The sequence below is a fragment of the Salmo salar genome, chromosome 17 (genome assembly GCF_965601325.2).
Source record: "Salmo salar chromosome 17, fSalSal1, whole genome shotgun sequence".
NCBI classification, from domain to species: Eukaryota; Metazoa; Chordata; class Actinopteri; order Salmoniformes; family Salmonidae; genus Salmo; species Salmo salar.
Window position 1 is genome coordinate 75,501,691 of NC_138307.1, and position 19,300 is coordinate 75,520,990.

The 19,300-nt window shown below is 45.8% G+C and overlaps 1 protein-coding gene across 1 annotated transcript in view; it reads left to right on the top strand.

Moving 5' to 3' along the window:
- The window catches only part of nel (NEL protein), a 174,985-nt gene that overhangs the window by 70,062 nt on the left and 85,623 nt on the right, over positions 1-19,300 (top strand). Inside the window, exons 11-12 of the mRNA NM_001140146.1 lie at positions 1,546-1,648; positions 4,478-4,612. Coding sequence (NP_001133618.1) covers positions 1,546-1,648; positions 4,478-4,612 — 238 coding nt within the window. The remainder of the gene's footprint in view (positions 1-1,545; positions 1,649-4,477; positions 4,613-19,300) is intronic.

The following is a 19,300-nucleotide window of genomic DNA, read 5'->3' on the forward strand; positions in this document are numbered from 1 at the left end:
CAGCTTGAATATAGACACGTCTCACAGAACAGCTTGACTATAGACGTCTCACAGAACAGCTTGACTATAGACACGTCTCACAGAACAGCTTGACTATAGACACGTCTCACAGAACAGCTTGACTATAGACACGTCTCACAGAACAGCTTGACTATAGACATGTCTCACAGAACAGCTTGAATATAGACACATCTCACAGAACAGCTTGACTATAGACATGTCTCACAGAACAGCTTGAATATAGACATGTCTCACAGAACAGCTTGACTATAGACATGTCTCACAGAACAGCTTGACTATAGACACGTCTCACAGAACAGCTTGACTATAGACATGTCTCACAGAACAGCTTGAATATAGACACGTCTCACAGAACAGCTTGACTATAGACACGTCTCACAGAACAGCTTGACTATAGACATGTCTCACAGAACAGCTTGACTATAGACACGTCTCACAGAACAGCTTGACTATAGACATGTCTCACAGAACAGCTTGACTATAGACACGTCTCACAGAACAGCTTGACTATAGACGTCTCACAGAACAGCTTGACTATAGACACATCTCACAGAACAGCTTGACTATAGACACGTCTCACAGAACAGCTTGACTATAGACACATCTCACAGAACAGCTTGAATATAGACATGTCTCACAGAACAGCTTGACTATAGACACGTCTCACAGAACAGCTTGACTATAGACACATCTCACAGAACAGCTTGACTATAGACACATCTCACAGAACAGCTTGACTATAGACACGTCTCACAGAACAGCTTGACTATAGACACATCTCACAGAACAGCTTGACTATAGACACGTCTCACAGAACAGCTTGACTATAGACACGTCTCACAGAACAGCTCGTCTATAGACATGTCTCACAGAACAGCTTGACTATAGACATGTCTCACAGAACAGCTTGACTATAGACACATCTCACAGAACAGCTTGACTATAGACATGTCTCACAGAACAGCTTGAATATAGACACGTCTCACAGAACAGCTTGACTATAGACATGTCTCACAGAACAGCTTGACTATAGACATGTCTCACAGAACAGCTTGACTATAGACACGTCTCACAGAACAGCTTGACTATAGACACGTCTCACAGAACAGCTTGACTATAGACACGTCTCACAGAACAGCTTGACTATAGACATGTCTCACAGAACAGCTTGACTATAGACACGTCTCACAGAACAGCTTGACTATAGACACATCTCACAGAACAGCTTGACTATAGACACGTCTCACAGAACAGCTTGACTATAGACACGTCTCACAGAACAGCTTGACTATAGACATGTTGAAGAGCAGAAAACCCCAGAGATGTATTTATTTTATGAAACTAAAGCTTTCATGGCTGTCAAAAAGATAGATAAACCAAATAAATGTAATATATATTTGGATATATTATCATCTAATATAATTATCTATTGTTGTTAGAAGTGGGATGTCCATGTCTAAAGCAGAGAAGATGGATTATGACAGAGATGTTACTGTAAGCACCTATGGTGTCATGGTTTTACAGGAGCACAGTATGCAGAGGGTGGAGAACACTCCCTGTCCTGAACTGACCTGCCCCGAGTCTGAACACATCACCCTTACAGACCGCTGCTGCAAGGTCTGCAGAGGTAGGTCTGGAACACACACACACGTATGCATGCACACACACACACACACACACACACACACACACACACACACACACACACACACACACACACACACACACACACACACACACACACACACACACACACACACACACACACACACACACACACACACACACACACACGTATGCATGCACAGACACACACACACACACACACACACAGATTCTTGGAGTGATAGTGAGGTAGTGTTGATGCTCTGTGTAATAGATAAGGGAGAGTGGATATTAGAAGTCGGTTCGCTCCCTCCATCTCCTTAGATGATGTATGTCTCCTGCTTGGCTGGTAATGAGGCCTCTCTCTCACGGTGGATCCTGAGTTGTGTCCCAAATGCGCTACTTTTAGCGCACTACTTTTTACCTCAGCCGTATGTGCCCTGGTCAAAGTAGTGCGCTATAAAGGGAATAGGTGATTTGGAACGCCCTCATGATATTACCCACATACACACTAGACGTGGTCAGCACACAGCCATGCATCTCTGTGACAGCAACACATACTGTTCTATTCCAGTTTCCACCAGGCCTTAACAACATGTTACTGGCCAGTGTTTTTACAGCTAACGCCGGTTTGCCTGAGGCTGATGCCGTGCAGTTGTTTGTACACATGCATATACACACAGTCTCATTCAAATGCACACATGTGCACATACACTCTAACATATTCAGTTGGCCTTGCTGTTAGGATTTTACACTGTAACATATTCAGTTGGCCTTGCTGTTAGGATTTTACACTCTAACATATTCAGTTGGCCTTGCTGTTAGGATTTTACACTCTAACATATTCAGTTGGCCTTGCTGTTAGGATTTTACACTCTAACATATTCAGTTGGCCTTGCTGTTAGGATTTTACACTCTAACATATTCAGTTGGCCTTGCTGTTAGGATTTTTGTTGTCCTTGATGTCTTTGTTGTTTTTTGCATTGTTGATTTCAGTTTTCCTTTGTCTTTCTCTTTTTTCTCTTTTGTTCATTTTGTTGGTTGTTGGTGCACGGGGGGGGTCTTGTGGGTGGGGAGTGGAATAATAAAAATATATTATTATTATTTGTATTTATTTGTCTCGGGGGGGTCTCAGATGGTTAAGGGGCAGCTCTTGGGGAACTGTGGGGGGGATCTCAGATGGTTAAGGGGCAGCTCTTGGGGAACTGTGGGGGGGATCTCAGATGGTTAAGGGGCAGCTCTTGGGGAACTGTGGGGGGATCTCAGATGGTTAAGGGGCAGCTCTTGGGGAACTGTGGGGGGATCTCAGATGGTTAAGGGGCAGCTCTTGGGGAACTGTGGGGGGGATCTCAGATGGTTAAGGGGCAGCTCTTGGGGAACTGTGGGGGGATCTCAGATGGTTAAGGGGCAGCTCTTGGGGAACTGTGGGGGGGATCTCAGATGGTTAAGGGGCAGCTCTTGGGGAACTGTGGGGGGATCTCAGATGGTTAAGGGGCAGCTCTTGGGGAACTGTGGGGGGATCTCAGATGGTTAAGGGGCAGCTCTTGGGGAACTGTGGGGGGGGATCTCAGATGGTTAAGGGGCAGCTCTTGGGGAACTGTGGGGGGATCTCAGATGGTTAAGGGGCAGCTCTTGGGGAACTGTGGGGGGGATCTCAGATGGTTAAGGGGCAGCTCTTGGGGAACTGTGGGGGGGATCTCAGATGGTTAAGGGGCAGCTCTTGGGGAACTGTGGGGGGATCTCAGATGGTTAAGGGGCAGCTCTTGGGGAACTGTGGGGGGATCTCAGATGGTTAAGGGGCAGCTCTTGGGGAACTGTGGGGGGGATCTCAGATGGTTAAGGGGCAGCTCTTGGGGAACTGTGGGGGGGATCTCAGATGGTTAAGGGGCAGCTCTTGGGGAACTGTGGGGGGGATCTCAGATGGTTAAGGGGCAGCTCTTGGGGAACTGTGGGGGGGATCTCAGATGGTTAAGGGGCAGCTCTTGGGGAACTGTGGGGGTGATCTCAGATGGTTAAGGGGCAGCTCTTGGGGAACTGTGGGGGGGGATCTCAGATGGTTAAGGGACAGCTCTTGGGGAACTGTGGGGGGATCTCAGATGGTTAAGGGGCAGCTCTTGGGGAACTGTGGGGGGGGGTCTCAGATGGTTAAGGGGCAGCTCTTGGGGAACTGTGGGGGGATCTCAGATGGTTAAGGGGCAGCTCTTGGAGAACTGTGGGGGGGGTCTCAGATGGTTAAGAGGCAGCTCTTGGGGAACTGTGGGGGGGATCTTGGAGGGCTGGCGGTTGGGAGTTTGGGCCAGTGACTGATGGATCGTTGGTTCAGGTTCCTGTTTTTTCATCTGTCAATGTCCCCTTGAGCAGGGCGTTGACCCTGGTTGCTTCTGTCTGTCACTCTGGATGGGAGTCTGTTAGATGACTAATGGGATGTAGTTGTTTACCTGCTTCACTGCAAGTATATTGTATGTTTTAAACATTCAATAAAACATTTAATAAAAAAAACTAAAAACAACATGTTACTGTTCTCTGATAAAGCCTTGTTTCCTCCTGACCCGTGTTCCTGCAGAGTGAACCGTGGTTTCAGCCATATATACCTGTTGTTCTGTCTATCTAGTTATTTGTCTATGGCCAGGGGCGAGACAGGGACCGTTTGAGGAAAGAAAGCACACCTTGTCTAGTGTAACACACACTCTCACACCCTCTCTCTCTCGCTCGCTCTCTCGCTATCTCTCTCTCTCTCGCGCCCTCTCTCTCACACACACAGGTGTAAGACAAGGGTGATTTATCAGCTGTAGAATGACCAGACAGTCTCTGTCTCTCCCCCCCCCCCCCCCCCCCCCCCCTACTCTCTCAGGTCATCATTTCTGTGTTGAGGGCCACAGTCCCAGCTGTGTGGAGAACTCGGAGTGTGTGAATCTGGAGGCTGGGTCCTGCTGCAGCTGTAAAGATGGCTACCGCGCCCTGAGGGATGACAGCGCGTACTGTGGAGGTGCAATACTCTTACTACAACAATGGCATCACTAAGCCAACACTCATTTAAGTCATCTTCATCGCCTCAGTCCATTCTATCTACTAATCCTTGTGATCTTTGGCCATCTTCTCTGTTGTTGCCTGGCTTTGCTGGTTGTGCACCTTGTGGTCTTTGGCTCTCTTCTCTGTTGTGGCCTGGCTTTGCTGGTTGTGCACCTTGTGGTCTTTGGCTCTCTTCTCTGTTGTGGCCTGGCTTTGCTGGTTGTGCACCTTGTGGTCTTTGGCTCTCTTCTCTGTTGTGGCCCAGCTTTGCTGGTGGTGCAAAACTCCAATACCTCATTTAGAAGTGGTCTTTCGAGGAGCTTGGACTTCATTGTTTTTAATGTTTATCTTAGTTTGGGATTACAATCATATACTGTAGGGCTGTGTAAGTAGGTACAGGGATGACTACGATACCAAGCAGTGGTGTCTACTTTAAGCAGGAGAAATTTAGAGGGCTTATAATTAAGCTCTTCTCATTACATATTTCTTTCCATATATTAATGATCTCTAGGAAACATTTCATTACTACGACCCCTGACCCTTCCACTCATCAGACCATCCTCACAGCCATAAATTACCTGTTTTACCTCTACGACCCCTGGCCCCTCCACTCATCAGACCATCTTCACAGCCATAAAGGACCTGTACTACCTCTATGACCCCTGACCCCTCCACTCATCAGACCATCCTCACAGCCATAAATGACCTGTTTTACCTCTACGACCCCTGACCCCTCCACTCATCAGACCATCCTCACAGCCTTAGGCCCCAGACCATCATACTCCCACCACTGGTGGGTTAAAAATACCCATGGTACATTGCAGCCAGGTTAATTTGCCACAGCTGGCAGTCTCTCCGGTTGTTCATACTGCAAGCCTTACTACCTTATTCCCCATCATACTCCAACCATGGGGTGGTAAAAATACTCCACGGTACAATGCAGAGCCCAGGTCTATTTAGCATGCCAGTCGCAGACAGACAGTCTCCCACCGACCAACCAACTGCTGCTAATGAGAACAGTTGGTCCGGTGATTAGTCAGTGTCTGAGTGTGTGTGCATAATTAAAGATGCTATCATCCCCCCTGTCATTAATTACCAGTGTGTCTAACCTTCTTGCTCTATGGTCCTGCCAGGTTTGTCTCTGTGGCCACTGTGGGTTATGGACTGTGACCTTGTCTAGGGAAGGAGGGAGGGAGGTTTGGCATAAGTCACCACTGGACTCTTGTCTTTTGATGTTGCTCTTTCTTTCTGTCTCTGTTTTGGTCTCTCTCTCTCTAAGGTTCTCTAATGACTATATTCTAATGTGTTCTATTGCTTTTTGGGAAACATCTATTTAATTTTCTGTTAGGGAGAATACTTGGAAAACCAAAATACTTGACTTTCGACAAGGCGCTGTAAAAGTGTTGGCATGGCAGCTTAAATGTTTTCTGGGTGATTGCACCCCAGGAGTTTTGTTTTCCTATTCTGCCTGATCAAAATAGCACAACTAGGAACAAGAACACGCTCTCTCCTTGATGGCATCATGACTCATTTAAATGGCGAATGTCGCAGTTGATTGGTTTGAGTTGCGTGTTCTGAGCTCTAATTGGTTTAGCCCTGTGAGCGGGTGGGGACTGGGGATGTCATTCTGAACAGATAAGGGCGTTAAGGCTACATAGACTGCTGGGAATACAGATGAAGTCACTTCTTAAATGTTTTATTAAAAGCAGTGGAATAGGATCCTCAGGGAGATGGAGAGAGAGAGTTTGAAAGACTGTGTGAGAGGGAAAGAAAGGCAGAGAGAGAGAGAGAGAGAGGGAGATGAAGAAAGACAGAGAGAGAGAGTGTTTATTGGTGTGTTAAGGAGCACCATCAGACAGGCCAAGTGTTCTGAGCAATAAGCCAAGCATGTAAAACCCAGAGAGAGCCTTTAGGTGGCTTCAGCCCCAGAGAAAGCCTTTCAGAGGTTTGGGTCTTGTCTGTCTACCTGAATGTATGTGGTCAATGCCTGCAGATAGAGTATAGAGTAGGTCATGTTGGCTTGCCTTGTTGACTTCATCTGTTAACTCAAGGAGTGACATAGTCCTGTCAGGTTCGATCATTCACTCGTGTCTTTCTACATGTCTTCTCCTCTGTTTCAATAAGTTGTACACATGATGAATAGACAGGTATTATTAACAATACCAAGGTACTTACTGTACTTCTGCCAAGATTACCTTTCCCTCACAGCTTACAGGGGCGGCAGGTAGCCTAGTGGTTAGAGTGTTGGGCCAGTAACCGAAAGGTTGCTGGATCGACTCCCTGAGCTGACAAGGTAAAAATCTGATGTTTTGCCCCTAAACAAGGCAGTTAACCCACTGTTCCCCGATAGGCTGTCTCTGTAAATAACAATTTGTTCTTAACTGACTTGCCTAGTTAAATAAAGGTTTAAAAAACTAAATGCGGACAAGGTCCTATTGTCTTTGTTGTGACATCAGTCCTAGCCATCTGTCCAACCATGAGCACGCCACAGAACAGGCCACAGGAGTTTCCTATACAACAATGAGTCAGCACACAATGGTCCTGCTGTAACATACCCTGTTTCTTTTAGCTCTCTCACAGTCAAACCAACACCACAGGACCGTTGGTGGCTATAGTCACACCAGTCAAACCAACACCACAGGACTGTTGGTGGCTATAGTCACACCAGTCAAACCAACACCACAGGACCGTAGGTGACTATAGTCATACAGTACCATTCAAACAAATACCACTGGACCGTTGGTGGCTATAGTCATACAGTATCAGTCAAACCAACACCACAGGACCGTTGGTGGCTATAGTCATACAGTATCAGTCAAACCAACACCACAGGACCGTTGGTGGCTATAGTCACACAAGTCAAACAAACACCACAGGACCGTTGGTGACTATAGTCATACAGTATCAGTCAAACCAACACCACAGGACCGTTGGTGGCTATAGTCACACAAGTCAAACAAACACCACAGGACCGTTGGTGACTATAGTCATACAGTACCAGTCAAACCAACACCACAGCACCGTTGGTGGCTATAGTCATACAGTACCAGTCAAACCAACACCACAGGACCGTTGGTGGCTATAGTCACACCAGTCAAACCAACACCACAGGACCGTTGGTGGCTATAGTCATACCAGTCAAACCAACACCACAGGACCGTTGGTGACTATTGTCATACAGTACCAGTCAAACCAACACCACAGGACCGTTGATGGCTATAGTCATACAGTACCAGTCAAACCAACACCACAGGACCATTGGTGGCTATAGTCATACAGTACCAGTCAAACCAACACCACAGGACCCTTGGTGGCTATAGTCATACAGTACCAGTCAAACCAACACCACAGGACCGTTGGTGGCTATAGTCATACCAGTCAAACCAACACCACAGCACCGTTGGTGGCTATAGTCATACAGTACTAGTCAAGCCAACACCACAGGACCGTTGGTGACTACAGTCATACAGTACCAGTCAATCCAACACCACAGGACCGTTGGTGACTATAGTCACACCAGTCAAACCAACACCACAGGACCGTTGGTGGCTATAGTCATAGAGTAAAAGTCAAACCAACACCACAGGACCGTTGGTGGCTATAGTCATACAGTACCAGTCAAACCAACACCACAGGACTGTTGGTGGCTAAAGTCATACAATACCAGTCAAACCAACACCACAGGACTGTTGGTGGCTATAGTCATACAGTACCAGTCAAACCAACACCACAGGACCGTTGGTGGCTATAGTCATACAGTACCAGTCAAACCAACACCACAGGACCGTTGGTGGCTATAGTCATACCAGTCAAACCAATTCCACAGGACCGTTGGTGGCTTTAGTCATACAGTACCAGTCAAACCAACACCACAGGACCATTGGTGGCTATAGTTATATAGTACCAGTCAAACCAACACCACTGGATCGTTGGTGGCTATAGTCATACCAGTCAAACCAACACCACAGGATCGTTGGTGGCTATAGTCACACCAGTCACACCAACACCACAGGACCATTGGTGGCTATAGTCATACAGTACCAGTCAAACCAACACCACAGGACCGTTGGTGGCTATAGTCATAGCGTAAAAGTCAAACCAACACCACAGGACCGTTGGTGGCTATAGTCATACAGTACCAGTCAAACCAACACCACAGGACTGTTGGTGGCTTTAGTCATACAGTACCAGTCAAACCAATTCCACAGGACCGTTGGTGGCTATAGTCATACAGTACCAGTCAAACCAACACCACTGGATCGTTGGTGGCTATAGTCACACCAGTCAAACCAACACCACAGGATCGTTGGTGGCTATAGTCACGCCAGTCACACCAACACCACAGGACCATTGGTGGCTATAGTCATACAGTACCAGTCAAACCAACACCACAGGACCGTTGGATACTATAGTCATACAGTACCAGTCAAACCAACACCACAGGACCGTTGGTGGCTATAGTCACACCAGTCAAACCAACACCACAGGACCGTTGGTGGCTATAGTCACACCAGTCAAACCAACACCACAGGACCGTAGGTGACTATAGTCATACAGTACCATTCAAACAAATACCACTGGACCGTTGGTGGCTATAGTCATACAGTATCAGTCAAACCAACACCACAGGACCGTTGGTGGCTATAGTCATACAGTATCAGTCAAACCAACACCACAGGACCGTTGGTGGCTATAGTCACACAAGTCAAACAAACACCACAGGACCGTTGGTGACTATAGTCATACAGTATCAGTCAAACCAACACCACAGGACCGTTGGTGGCTATAGTCACACAAGTCAAACAAACACCACAGGACCGCTGGTGACTATAGTCATACAGTACCAGTCAAACCAACACCACAGGACCGTTGGTGGCTATAGTCATACAGTACCAGTCAAACCAACACCACAGGACCGTTGGTGGCTATAGTCATACAGTACCAGTCAAACCAACACCACAGGACCGTTGGTGGCTATAGTCACACCAGTCAAACCAACACCACAGGACCATTGGTGGCTATAGTCCTACCAGTCAAACCAACACCACAGGACCGTTGGTGACTATTGTCATACAGTACCAGTCAAACCAACACCACAGGACCGTTGATGGCTATAGTCATACAGTACCAGTCAAACCAACACCACAGGACCATTGGTGGCTATAGTCATACAGTACCAGTCAAACCAACACCACAGGACCCTTGGTGGCTATAGTCATACAGTACCAGTCAAACCAACACCACAGGACCGTTGGTGGCTATAGTCATACCAGTCAAACCAACACCACAGCACCGTTGGTGGCTATAGTCATACAGTACTAGTCAAGCCAACACCACAGGACCGTTGGTGACTACAGTCATACAGTACCAGTCAATCCAACACCACAGGACCGTTGGTGACTATAGTCACACCAGTCAAACCAACACCACAGGACCGTTGGTGGCTATAGTCATAGAGTAAAAGTCAAACCAACACCACAGGACCGTTGGTGGCTATAGTCACACAAGTCAAACCAACACCACAGGACCGTTGGTGGCTATAGTCCTACCAGTCAAACCAACACCACAGGACCGTTGGTGACTATTGTCATACAGTACCAGTCAAACCAACACCACAGGACCGTTGATGGCTATAGTCATACAGTACCAGTCAAACCAACACCACAGGACCATTGGTGGCTATAGTCATACAGTACCAGTCAAACCAACACCACAGGACCCTTGGTGGCTATAGTCATACAGTACCAGTCAAACCAACACCACAGGACCGTTGGTGGCTATAGTCATACCAGTCAAACCAACACCACAGCACCGTTGGTGGCTATAGTCATACAGTACTAGTCAAGCCAACACCACAGGACCGTTGGTGACTACAGTCATACAGTACCAGTCAATCCAACACCACAGGACCGTTGGTGACTATAGTCACACCAGTCAAACCAACACCACAGGACCGTTGGTGGCTATAGTCATAGAGTAAAAGTCAAACCAACACCACAGGACCATTGGTGACTATAGTCATACAGTACCAGTCAAACCAACACCACAGGACTGTTGGTGGCTAAAGTCATACAATACCAGTCAAACCAACACCACAGGACTGTTGGTGGCTATAGTCATACAGTACCAGTCAAACCAACACCACAGGACTGTTGGTGGCTTTAGTCATACAGTACCAGTCAAACCAATTCCACAGGACCGTTGGTGGCTATAGTCATACAGTACCAGTCAAACCAACACCACTGGATCGTTGGTGGCTATAGTCACACCAGTCAAACCAACACCACAGGATCGTTGGTGGCTATAGTCACACCAGTCACACCAACACCACAGGACCATTGGTGGCTATAGTCATACAGTACCAGTCAAACCAACACCACAGGACCGTTGGTGACTATAGTCATACAATACCAGTCAAACCAACACCACAGGACCGTTGGTGGCTATAGTCATACAGTACTAGTCAAACCAACACCACAGGACCGTTGGATACTATAGTCATACAGTACCAGTCAAACCAACACCACAGCACCGTTGGTGGCTATAGTCATACAATACCAGTCAAACCAACACCAGAGAGAGAGAGAGAGAGAATGGGAGAGGGAGAGAAAGAGAACCGGAGAGGGAGAGAGAGAGAGAGAGAACCGGAGAGGGAGAGAGAGAGAGAACGAGAGAGAGAGAGAACGGGAGAGGGAGAGAGAGAGAGAACGGGAGAGAGAGAGATAGAAGCGGATTGAGAGAGAGAGAGAGAGAGAGAGAGAGAGCGACAGAGCTGTAGAGAGATCTAAAGAAAGTCTCTTCTTTATTTTTAGTCGTCTGTCCGTCTGTCCGTAGTTCTGCTGCCAGTGAAAGATATGCGGCCTGCTGTGCCAGCCATCCTCCATCTTCCAGCTAGACGCCAACCACCCCCTCTTAGAGAGAAATTGTATTATTTATTTCAGGGGGAAGAGAGAGACAGAGAGATCATTTAGAATGACTTTTTCAGGTGTCTGTAGTTAACAGTCATGCGGAATATCATTGGTGGCTTACTTGTGACTTACCGCGCAATGGTAGAATTTATCTAGTTATTCTTGTTTGTTTGCAAGCATAGTGTGTGTGTGTGTGTGTGTGTGTGTGTGTGTGTGGTGTGTGTGTGTGTGTGTGTGTGTGTGTGTGTGTGTGTGTGTAGTACAGGTGTATATACTTATAGTCCTACTCTACACATATTTTTGCTATTTGCTGTACAGAGAGGTCAGGCCAGGTCAACCTAGATCATGAGCGCAACCCAATCCCTTAATCCAGCCACCCTAGTAGACTGTTCTCTCTGCTACTGCAGGGTACCGGAGCACCATGTCTAGGTCCAAGAGGCTTCTAAACAGCTTCTACCCACAAGCCATAAGACTCCTGAACAACTAATCAAATGGCTACCCAGACTATTTGCATTGCCCTCCCCCCTCTTTTACATCCCTGCTACTGTCTGTTGTTATCATCAATGCATAGTAACTTTAATAGCTCTGCCTACGTGAACATACTGTACTACCTCAACTAACCGGTGTCCCCGCACGTTGACTCTGTACCGGTAGCCCCCCCTGTATTTTTGAAACTGCATTGTTGGTTAGGGGTTCGTAAGTAAGGATTTCACTACACCTGTTGTATTTGGCGCATGTGACTAATAGAATTGGATTTGATTTGACACTCTCCCTGCTCTTTATACATGAATGAAAGCGAGAATGTCATGTATAAAGAGCGCGTCGTGTCGTAGCAGAATGGTTAATGAAGCAGGTCTTGGAGTTAAAGTTGCGAGAGCAGTCTACAGTACTGTGTGTAGTCCTTTGAAGTATTCCTACCACGCTGCAAATGGAAACATGCGCTACTGACTCTATTTTCATTTCATTCTTTCAACCATGAACAGTATCATTATTGGATAATATCCTCCCTCTGGCTTTTTACTGTTGTTTTGCAATATCTCTGGTTAGCTTTATGTAGTGTATCCTTTGTAATTTATTTGTTTCCAAGAGCTCAGAAAGACTCAGAAAGACTCAGAAGCCCAAAGCTAACACTGCAGCAGTTCTGACTTCTTAAATTAGGACTCGTGGGAAAGGTATTATTTTCATTTTCTTTCCTGTAAGGAAGCCACATCATACATCAGAAGAAATTGAAAAAAATAATAATATTACATTTGTCAATTACCTCAGCAGTTTGAACCATGTTATAAGTAAAACGTTTGTTCCTGGCTTTCTGTTTACGGAGCTGCCCCCCTTCCCCCCTCCTCTTCTCTGCAGAATGAACAGAACATTACAGAATGAACAGAACATGGAATGAAAGGAGATGAGGAAATAAACCGATAGTGAGAGAAAGAGAGGTAGAGCAAGGGAGAGTGAGAGAAAATAAGAGGTAGAGCAAGGGAGAGAGAGAAACAGGGAGAGAAAGGGAGGGGGTAGTAATCCCAGTATTGTCTGGTTGTTTCAGAGGCTCAGCAGTCAGCACTGGTTGTTCTATATGACTCTCTCTGCTGCTGCAGGTATAGATATAGCTACCACATCTGGTCTGTTATTAAAAGCTGTGTGATTCTCTCTGCTGTTGCTGGTATAGCTATAGCTACCACGTCTGGTCTGCTATTAAAAGCTGTGTGATTCTCTCTGCTGCTGCAGGTATAGATATAGCTACCACGTCTGGTCTGCTATTAAAAGCTGTGTGATTCTCTCTGCTGCTGCAGGTATAGATATAGCTACCACATCTGGTCTGTTATTAAAAGCCGTGTGATTCTCTCTGCTGCTGCAGGTATAGATATAGCTACCACATCTGGTCTGTTATTAAAAGCCGTGTGATTCTCTCTGCTGCTGCAGGTATAGATATAGCTACCACGTCTGGTCTGTTATTAAAAGCTGTGTGATTCTCTCTGCTGTTGCAGGTATAGATATAGCTACCACATCTGGTCTGCTATTAAAAGCTGTGTGATTCTCTCTGCTGTTGCTGGTATAGCTATAGCTACCACGTCTGGTCTGCTATTAAAAGCTGTGTGATTCTCTCTGCTGCTGCAGGTATAGCTACAGCTACCACGTCTGGTCTGCTATTAAAAGCTGTGTGATTCTCTCTGCTGCTGCAGGTATAGCTACAGCTACCACGTCTGGTCTGCTATTAAAAGCTGTGTGATTCTCTCTGCTGCTGCAGGTATAGCTACAGCTACCACGTCTGGTCTGTTATTAAAAGCTGTGTGATTCTCTCTGCTGTTGCAGGTATAGATATAGCTACCACGTCTGGTCTGCTATTAAAAGTTGTGTGATTCTGTCAGGGATTTCTTCGTCGTCAGAAAATATGGCGAAATCATCGTCGGAAAATGAGGACCAATATGCAGCAGAGTTGAGATAGTTCATTTTGAACATTTAATGAACTCAAAAATGAACATACAAAATAACAAAAACGAACTCACGATTTCTAGACAGTCCTGTTATGCTCACTCACACTAAACAAGAAACAATCTCCCACAAATACACAGACAAACACACCCAACTAATATAGGACTTCCAATCAAAGGCAACACCACACAGCTGCCTTCAATTGGAAGTCCACCCCAATTAACCAAACATAGACATACAACCAGCTAGATCAACATAGAAATACGTAAACAAGGAACAGTGCCCAAAACCCCGGAATACTTAAATCAAATGCCCTTTTAGAAAAAACACCACCCCGAACCACATAAACCAAATACCCTCTGCCACGTCTTGACCAAACTACAATAACAATTAATCCTTATACTGGCCAGGACGTGACAGATTCTCTCTGCTGTTCAGTCTATAGCTATAGCTACCACATCTAGTCTGTTATTAAAAGCTGTGTGATTCTCTCTGCTGTTGCAGGTATAGCTATAGCTACCACGTCTGGTCTGCTATTAAAAGCTGTGTGATTCTCCTTGCTGTTCAGTCTATAACTATAGCTACCACATCTAGTCTGTTATTAAAAGCTGTGTGATTCTCTCTGCTGTTGCAGGTATAGCTATAGCTACCACGTCTGGTCTGTTATTAAAAGCTGTGTGATTCTCTCTGCTGCTGCAGGTATAGCTACAGCTACCACGTCTGGTCTGCTATTAAAAGCTGTGTGATTCTCTCTGCTGTTGCTGGTATAGCTATAGCTACCACGTCTGGTCTGCTATTAAAAGCTGTGTGATTATCTCTGCTGTTGCAGGTATAGCTATAGCTACCACGTCTGGTCTGCTATTAAAAGCTGTGTGATTCTCTCTGCTGTTGCAGGTATAGCTATAGCTACCACATCGTGTCTGCTATTAAAAGCTGTGTGATTCTCTCTGCTGCTGCAGGTATAGCTATAGCTACCACGTCTGGTCTGCTATTAAAAGCTGTGTGATTCTCTCTGCTTCTGCAGGTATAGCTATAGCTACCACGTCTGGTCTGCTATTAAAAGCTGTGTGATTCTCTCTGCTGCTGCAGGTATAGATATAGCTACCACGTCTGGTCTGCTATTAAAAGCTGTGTGATTCTCTCTGCTGCTGCAGGTATAGATATAGCTACCACGTCTGGTCTGTTATTAAAAGCTGTGTGATTCTCTCTGCTGCTGCAGGTATAGCTATAGCTACCACATCTGGTCTGCTATTAAAAGCTGTGTGATTCTCTCTGCTGTTGCAGGTATAGCTATAGCTACCACGTCTGGTCTGTTATTAAAAGCTGTGTGATTCTCTCTGCTGTTCAGTCTATAGCTACCACATCTGGTCTGTTATTAAAAGCTGTGTGATTCTCTCTTCTGTTGCAGGTATAGATATAGCTACCATGTCTGGTCTGCTATTAAAAGCTGTGTGATTCTCTCTGCTGTTCAGTCTGTAGCTATAGCTACCACATCTGGTCTGTTATTAAAAGCTGTGTGATTCTCTGTGCTGCTGCAGGTATAGATATAGCTACCACATCTGGTCTGTTATTAAAAGCTGTGTGATTCTCTGTGCTGCTGCAGGTATAGATATAGCTACCACGTCTGGTCTGTTATTAAAAGCTGTGTGATTCTCTCTGCTGCTGCAGGTATAGATATAGCTACCACGTCTGGTCTGCTATTAAAAGCTGTGTGATTCTCTCTGCTGTTGCAGGTATAGATATAGCTACCATGTCTGGTCTGTTATTAAAAGCTGTGTGATTCTCTCTGCTGTTGCAGGTATAGCTATAGCTACCACATCTGGTCTGTTATTAAAAGCTGTGTGATTCTCTCTGCTGCTGCAGGTATAGATATAGCTACCACGTCTGGTCTGTTATTAAAAGCTGTGTGATTCTCTGTGCTGCTGCAGGTATAGATATAGCTACCACGTCTGGTCTGCTATTAAAAGCCGTGTGATTCTCTCTGCTGCTGCAGGTATAGATATAGCTACCACATCTGGTCTGCTATTAAAAGCTGTGTGATTCTCTCTGCTGCTGCAGGTATAGATATAGCTACCACGTCTGGTCTGTTATTAAAAGCTGTGTGATTCTCTCTGCTGCTGCAGGTATAGATATAGCTACCACATCTGGTCTGCTATTAAAAGCTGTGTGATTCTCTCTGCTGCTGCAGGTATAGATATAGCTACCATGTCTGGTCTGTTATTAAAAGCTGTGTGATTCTCTCTGCTGTTGCAGGTATAGCTATAGCTACCACATCTGGTCTGTTATTAAAAGCTCTGTGATTCTCTCTGCTGTTCAGTCTATAACTATAGCTACCACATCTAGTCTGTTATTAAAAGCTGTGTGATTCTCTCTGCTGTTCAGTCTATAGCTATAGCTACCACATCTGGTCTGTTATTAAAAGCTGTGTGATACTCTCTTCTGTTCAGTCTATAACTATAGCTACCACGTCTGGTCTGCTATTAAAAGCTGTGTGATTCTCTCTACTGTTCAGTCTATAACTATAGCTACCACAATAAGGGCTTATATAGTATTGAAAGCTGCTGAGAATGCATCTATTTCAATTTATATGTCTACAGACTGGGGTGAACATGGAGCTTTTGAATTGACTGTTGTGTCCTTGACAGACAGTGGTTGACGATGTGATTAGAATGGGTTTAAAGAGGGTGTTGCTTTGCTTATCAAAGAACCTGGCGGTCTGTCAGTATAAATGTAAAAATATCCCCCACAAGCTAATATTCTGTTTTCAAACATATTTGGTTTGACATGGGGGATCGTATTTGGCTGTTTGAAAATTCAACATGGGATGTCGTGATTCCGGAGTTGTGCGTTGCAAAATCACTGAAGACATCATCTTACCCCAGGCTCAGCGCCGTGCATCTCGTAGCGATAGCACCACCATAGAGATGAGTTAGATCATGGAGATTGAAGATCCCATTCCATTATAGGCTACAAGCTGCATGAATACTCATTGACGTGTGTGTGTTTGTGTGCTTGCGTGCTTGAGGCACTCTGAGGTTTTCCATCATTCCTCTCTCAATGAACAGTGTTCTATAAAAGAGACAGAGCACTTTGCTGTGACACTTCATCCAGATACCTTCAAGTCAAATCAAATCAACATTTTATTTGTCACATGCGCCGAATACAACAGTTGTAGACCTTACCGTGAAATGCTTACTTTCAAGCCCTTAACCAACAATGCAGTTTTAAGAAAATAGAATTAAGAAAATATTTACTAAATAAACTATGAAAATAGTCCGGGAGCAGTCTTATGGCTTGGGGGTAGAAGGTGTTAGGGAGCCTTTTGAATCTAAACGTGGCACTCCGGTACCGATTGCCGAGTCTTTTGACAATTTTTTGGATGCTCTTGATGGTGCAGCTGTAGAATTTTGCGAGGATCTGGGGACATATGCCAAACCTTTTCAGTCTCATGAGGGGGAAAAGGCATGGTCGTGCCCATTTCACAACTTTCTTGGTGTGTTTGGACCAAGAAAGTTTGTTGGTGATGTGGACACCAAGGAACTTGAAACTCTCGACCAGCTCCACTTCAGCCCCGTCGATGGAAATGGGCGTCTGTTCAGTCCACAATCAGCTCCTTTATCTTGCTCACATTGAGAGAGAGGTTGTTGGCCTGGCACCACACTGCCAGGTCTTTGGCCTCCACCCTATAGGCTGTCTCATCATTGTCGGTGATCGAGCCTACCACTGTTGTGTAGTCAGCAAATCTAATGATGGTGTTGGAGTTGTGCTTGGCTACGCAGTCGTGGGTGAACAGGGAGTACAGGAGGGGACTAAGCGCACACCCCTGAGGGGACCCCGTGTTGAGCATCAGCGTGGCAGATGTGTTACCTACTCTTACCACCTGGGGGCGGCCCGTCAGGAAGTCCAGGATCCAGTTGCAGAGGGAGGTGTTTAGTCCCGGGGTCCTTAGCTTAGCGATGAGCTTTGTGAGCACTATGGTGTTGACCGCTAAGCTGTAGTCAATGAACAGCATTCTAACAGCAGTCAGCTGTCAGGAGTTCCTTTTGTCCAGGAGGGAAAGGGCAGTGTGGTGTACAATTGAGATTTTGTCATCTGTGGATCTGTTGTGGCGGTATGTGAATTGGAGTGGGTCTAGGGTTTCTGGGATGATGGTGTCGATTTGAGCCATGACTAACCTTTCAAAGCACTTCATGGCTACCGATGTGATATTTATGGCGAAGTAGTCATTTAGGCAGGTTACCTTCACTTTCTTGGGCACAGGGACTATGGTGGTCTGCTTGAAACATGTAGGTTTTACAGACTGGTTGAAAATGTCAGTGAAGACACTTGCCAGTTGGTCCGCGCATGCTCTGAGTACACATCCTCGTAATCCGTCTGGCCCCACGGCCTTGTGAATGTTGATCTGTTGAAAGGTCTCGCTCACATTGGCTACGGAGAGTGTGATCACATAGTCGTTCAGAAAAGCTGGTGTTCTCATATATGCTTCAGTGTCGCTTGCCTCAAAACGAGCATAAAAGGTATTTAGCCTATCTGGTAGGCTCGCGTCACTGGGCAGCTCGTGGCTGGGTTTCCCTAATAGTTTGCAAGCTCTGCCACATCCGACGAGCGTCAGAGCCGTTGTAATAGGATTCAATCTTAGTCCTGTATTGACGCTTTGCCTGTTTGACGGTTTGTCTGAGGGCATAGCAGGATGTCTTATAAGCATCCGTGCCAATGTTGCCTGTAATCCATGGCTTCTTGTTGGGATATGTACGGTCACTGAGGTGGCAACGTCGTTGATGCACTTACTGATGAAGCCGGTGGCTGAGGGGGTATACTCCTCAATGCCATTGAATGAATCCCGTAACATATTTCAGTCTGTGCTAGCAAAACAGTCCTGTAGCGTAGCATCCGCGTCATCTGACCACTTCCGTTTTGAGCGAGTCACTGGTACTTCCTGCTTTAATTTTTGTTGTAAGCAAGAATCAGGAGGCTAGAATTATGGTCAGATTTTCCAAATGGAGGGCGGGGGAGAGCTTTGTATGCGTCTCTGTGTGTGGAGTAAAGATGGTCTAGAGTTTTTTATCCTCTGGTTGCACATGTGACTTGCGCAAACAGAGACTTCTACCTGGAACCAAAAATGTTTCTACCTGGAACCAAAAAGAGTTATCCTATGGGGACAGCCGAAGAACCCTTTTGGAACCCTTTTTTCTAAGAGTGTAGGGGAGAACGGATCTGACGGCACTCTAATTTAAAATATATTTCTCCGTTTGAATGATTCTAAAACTGTTCAAACGTTCTAGGACGAGGCAGCATAGTTACTTTATTTGAACTGAAATAAAAGAGAATGG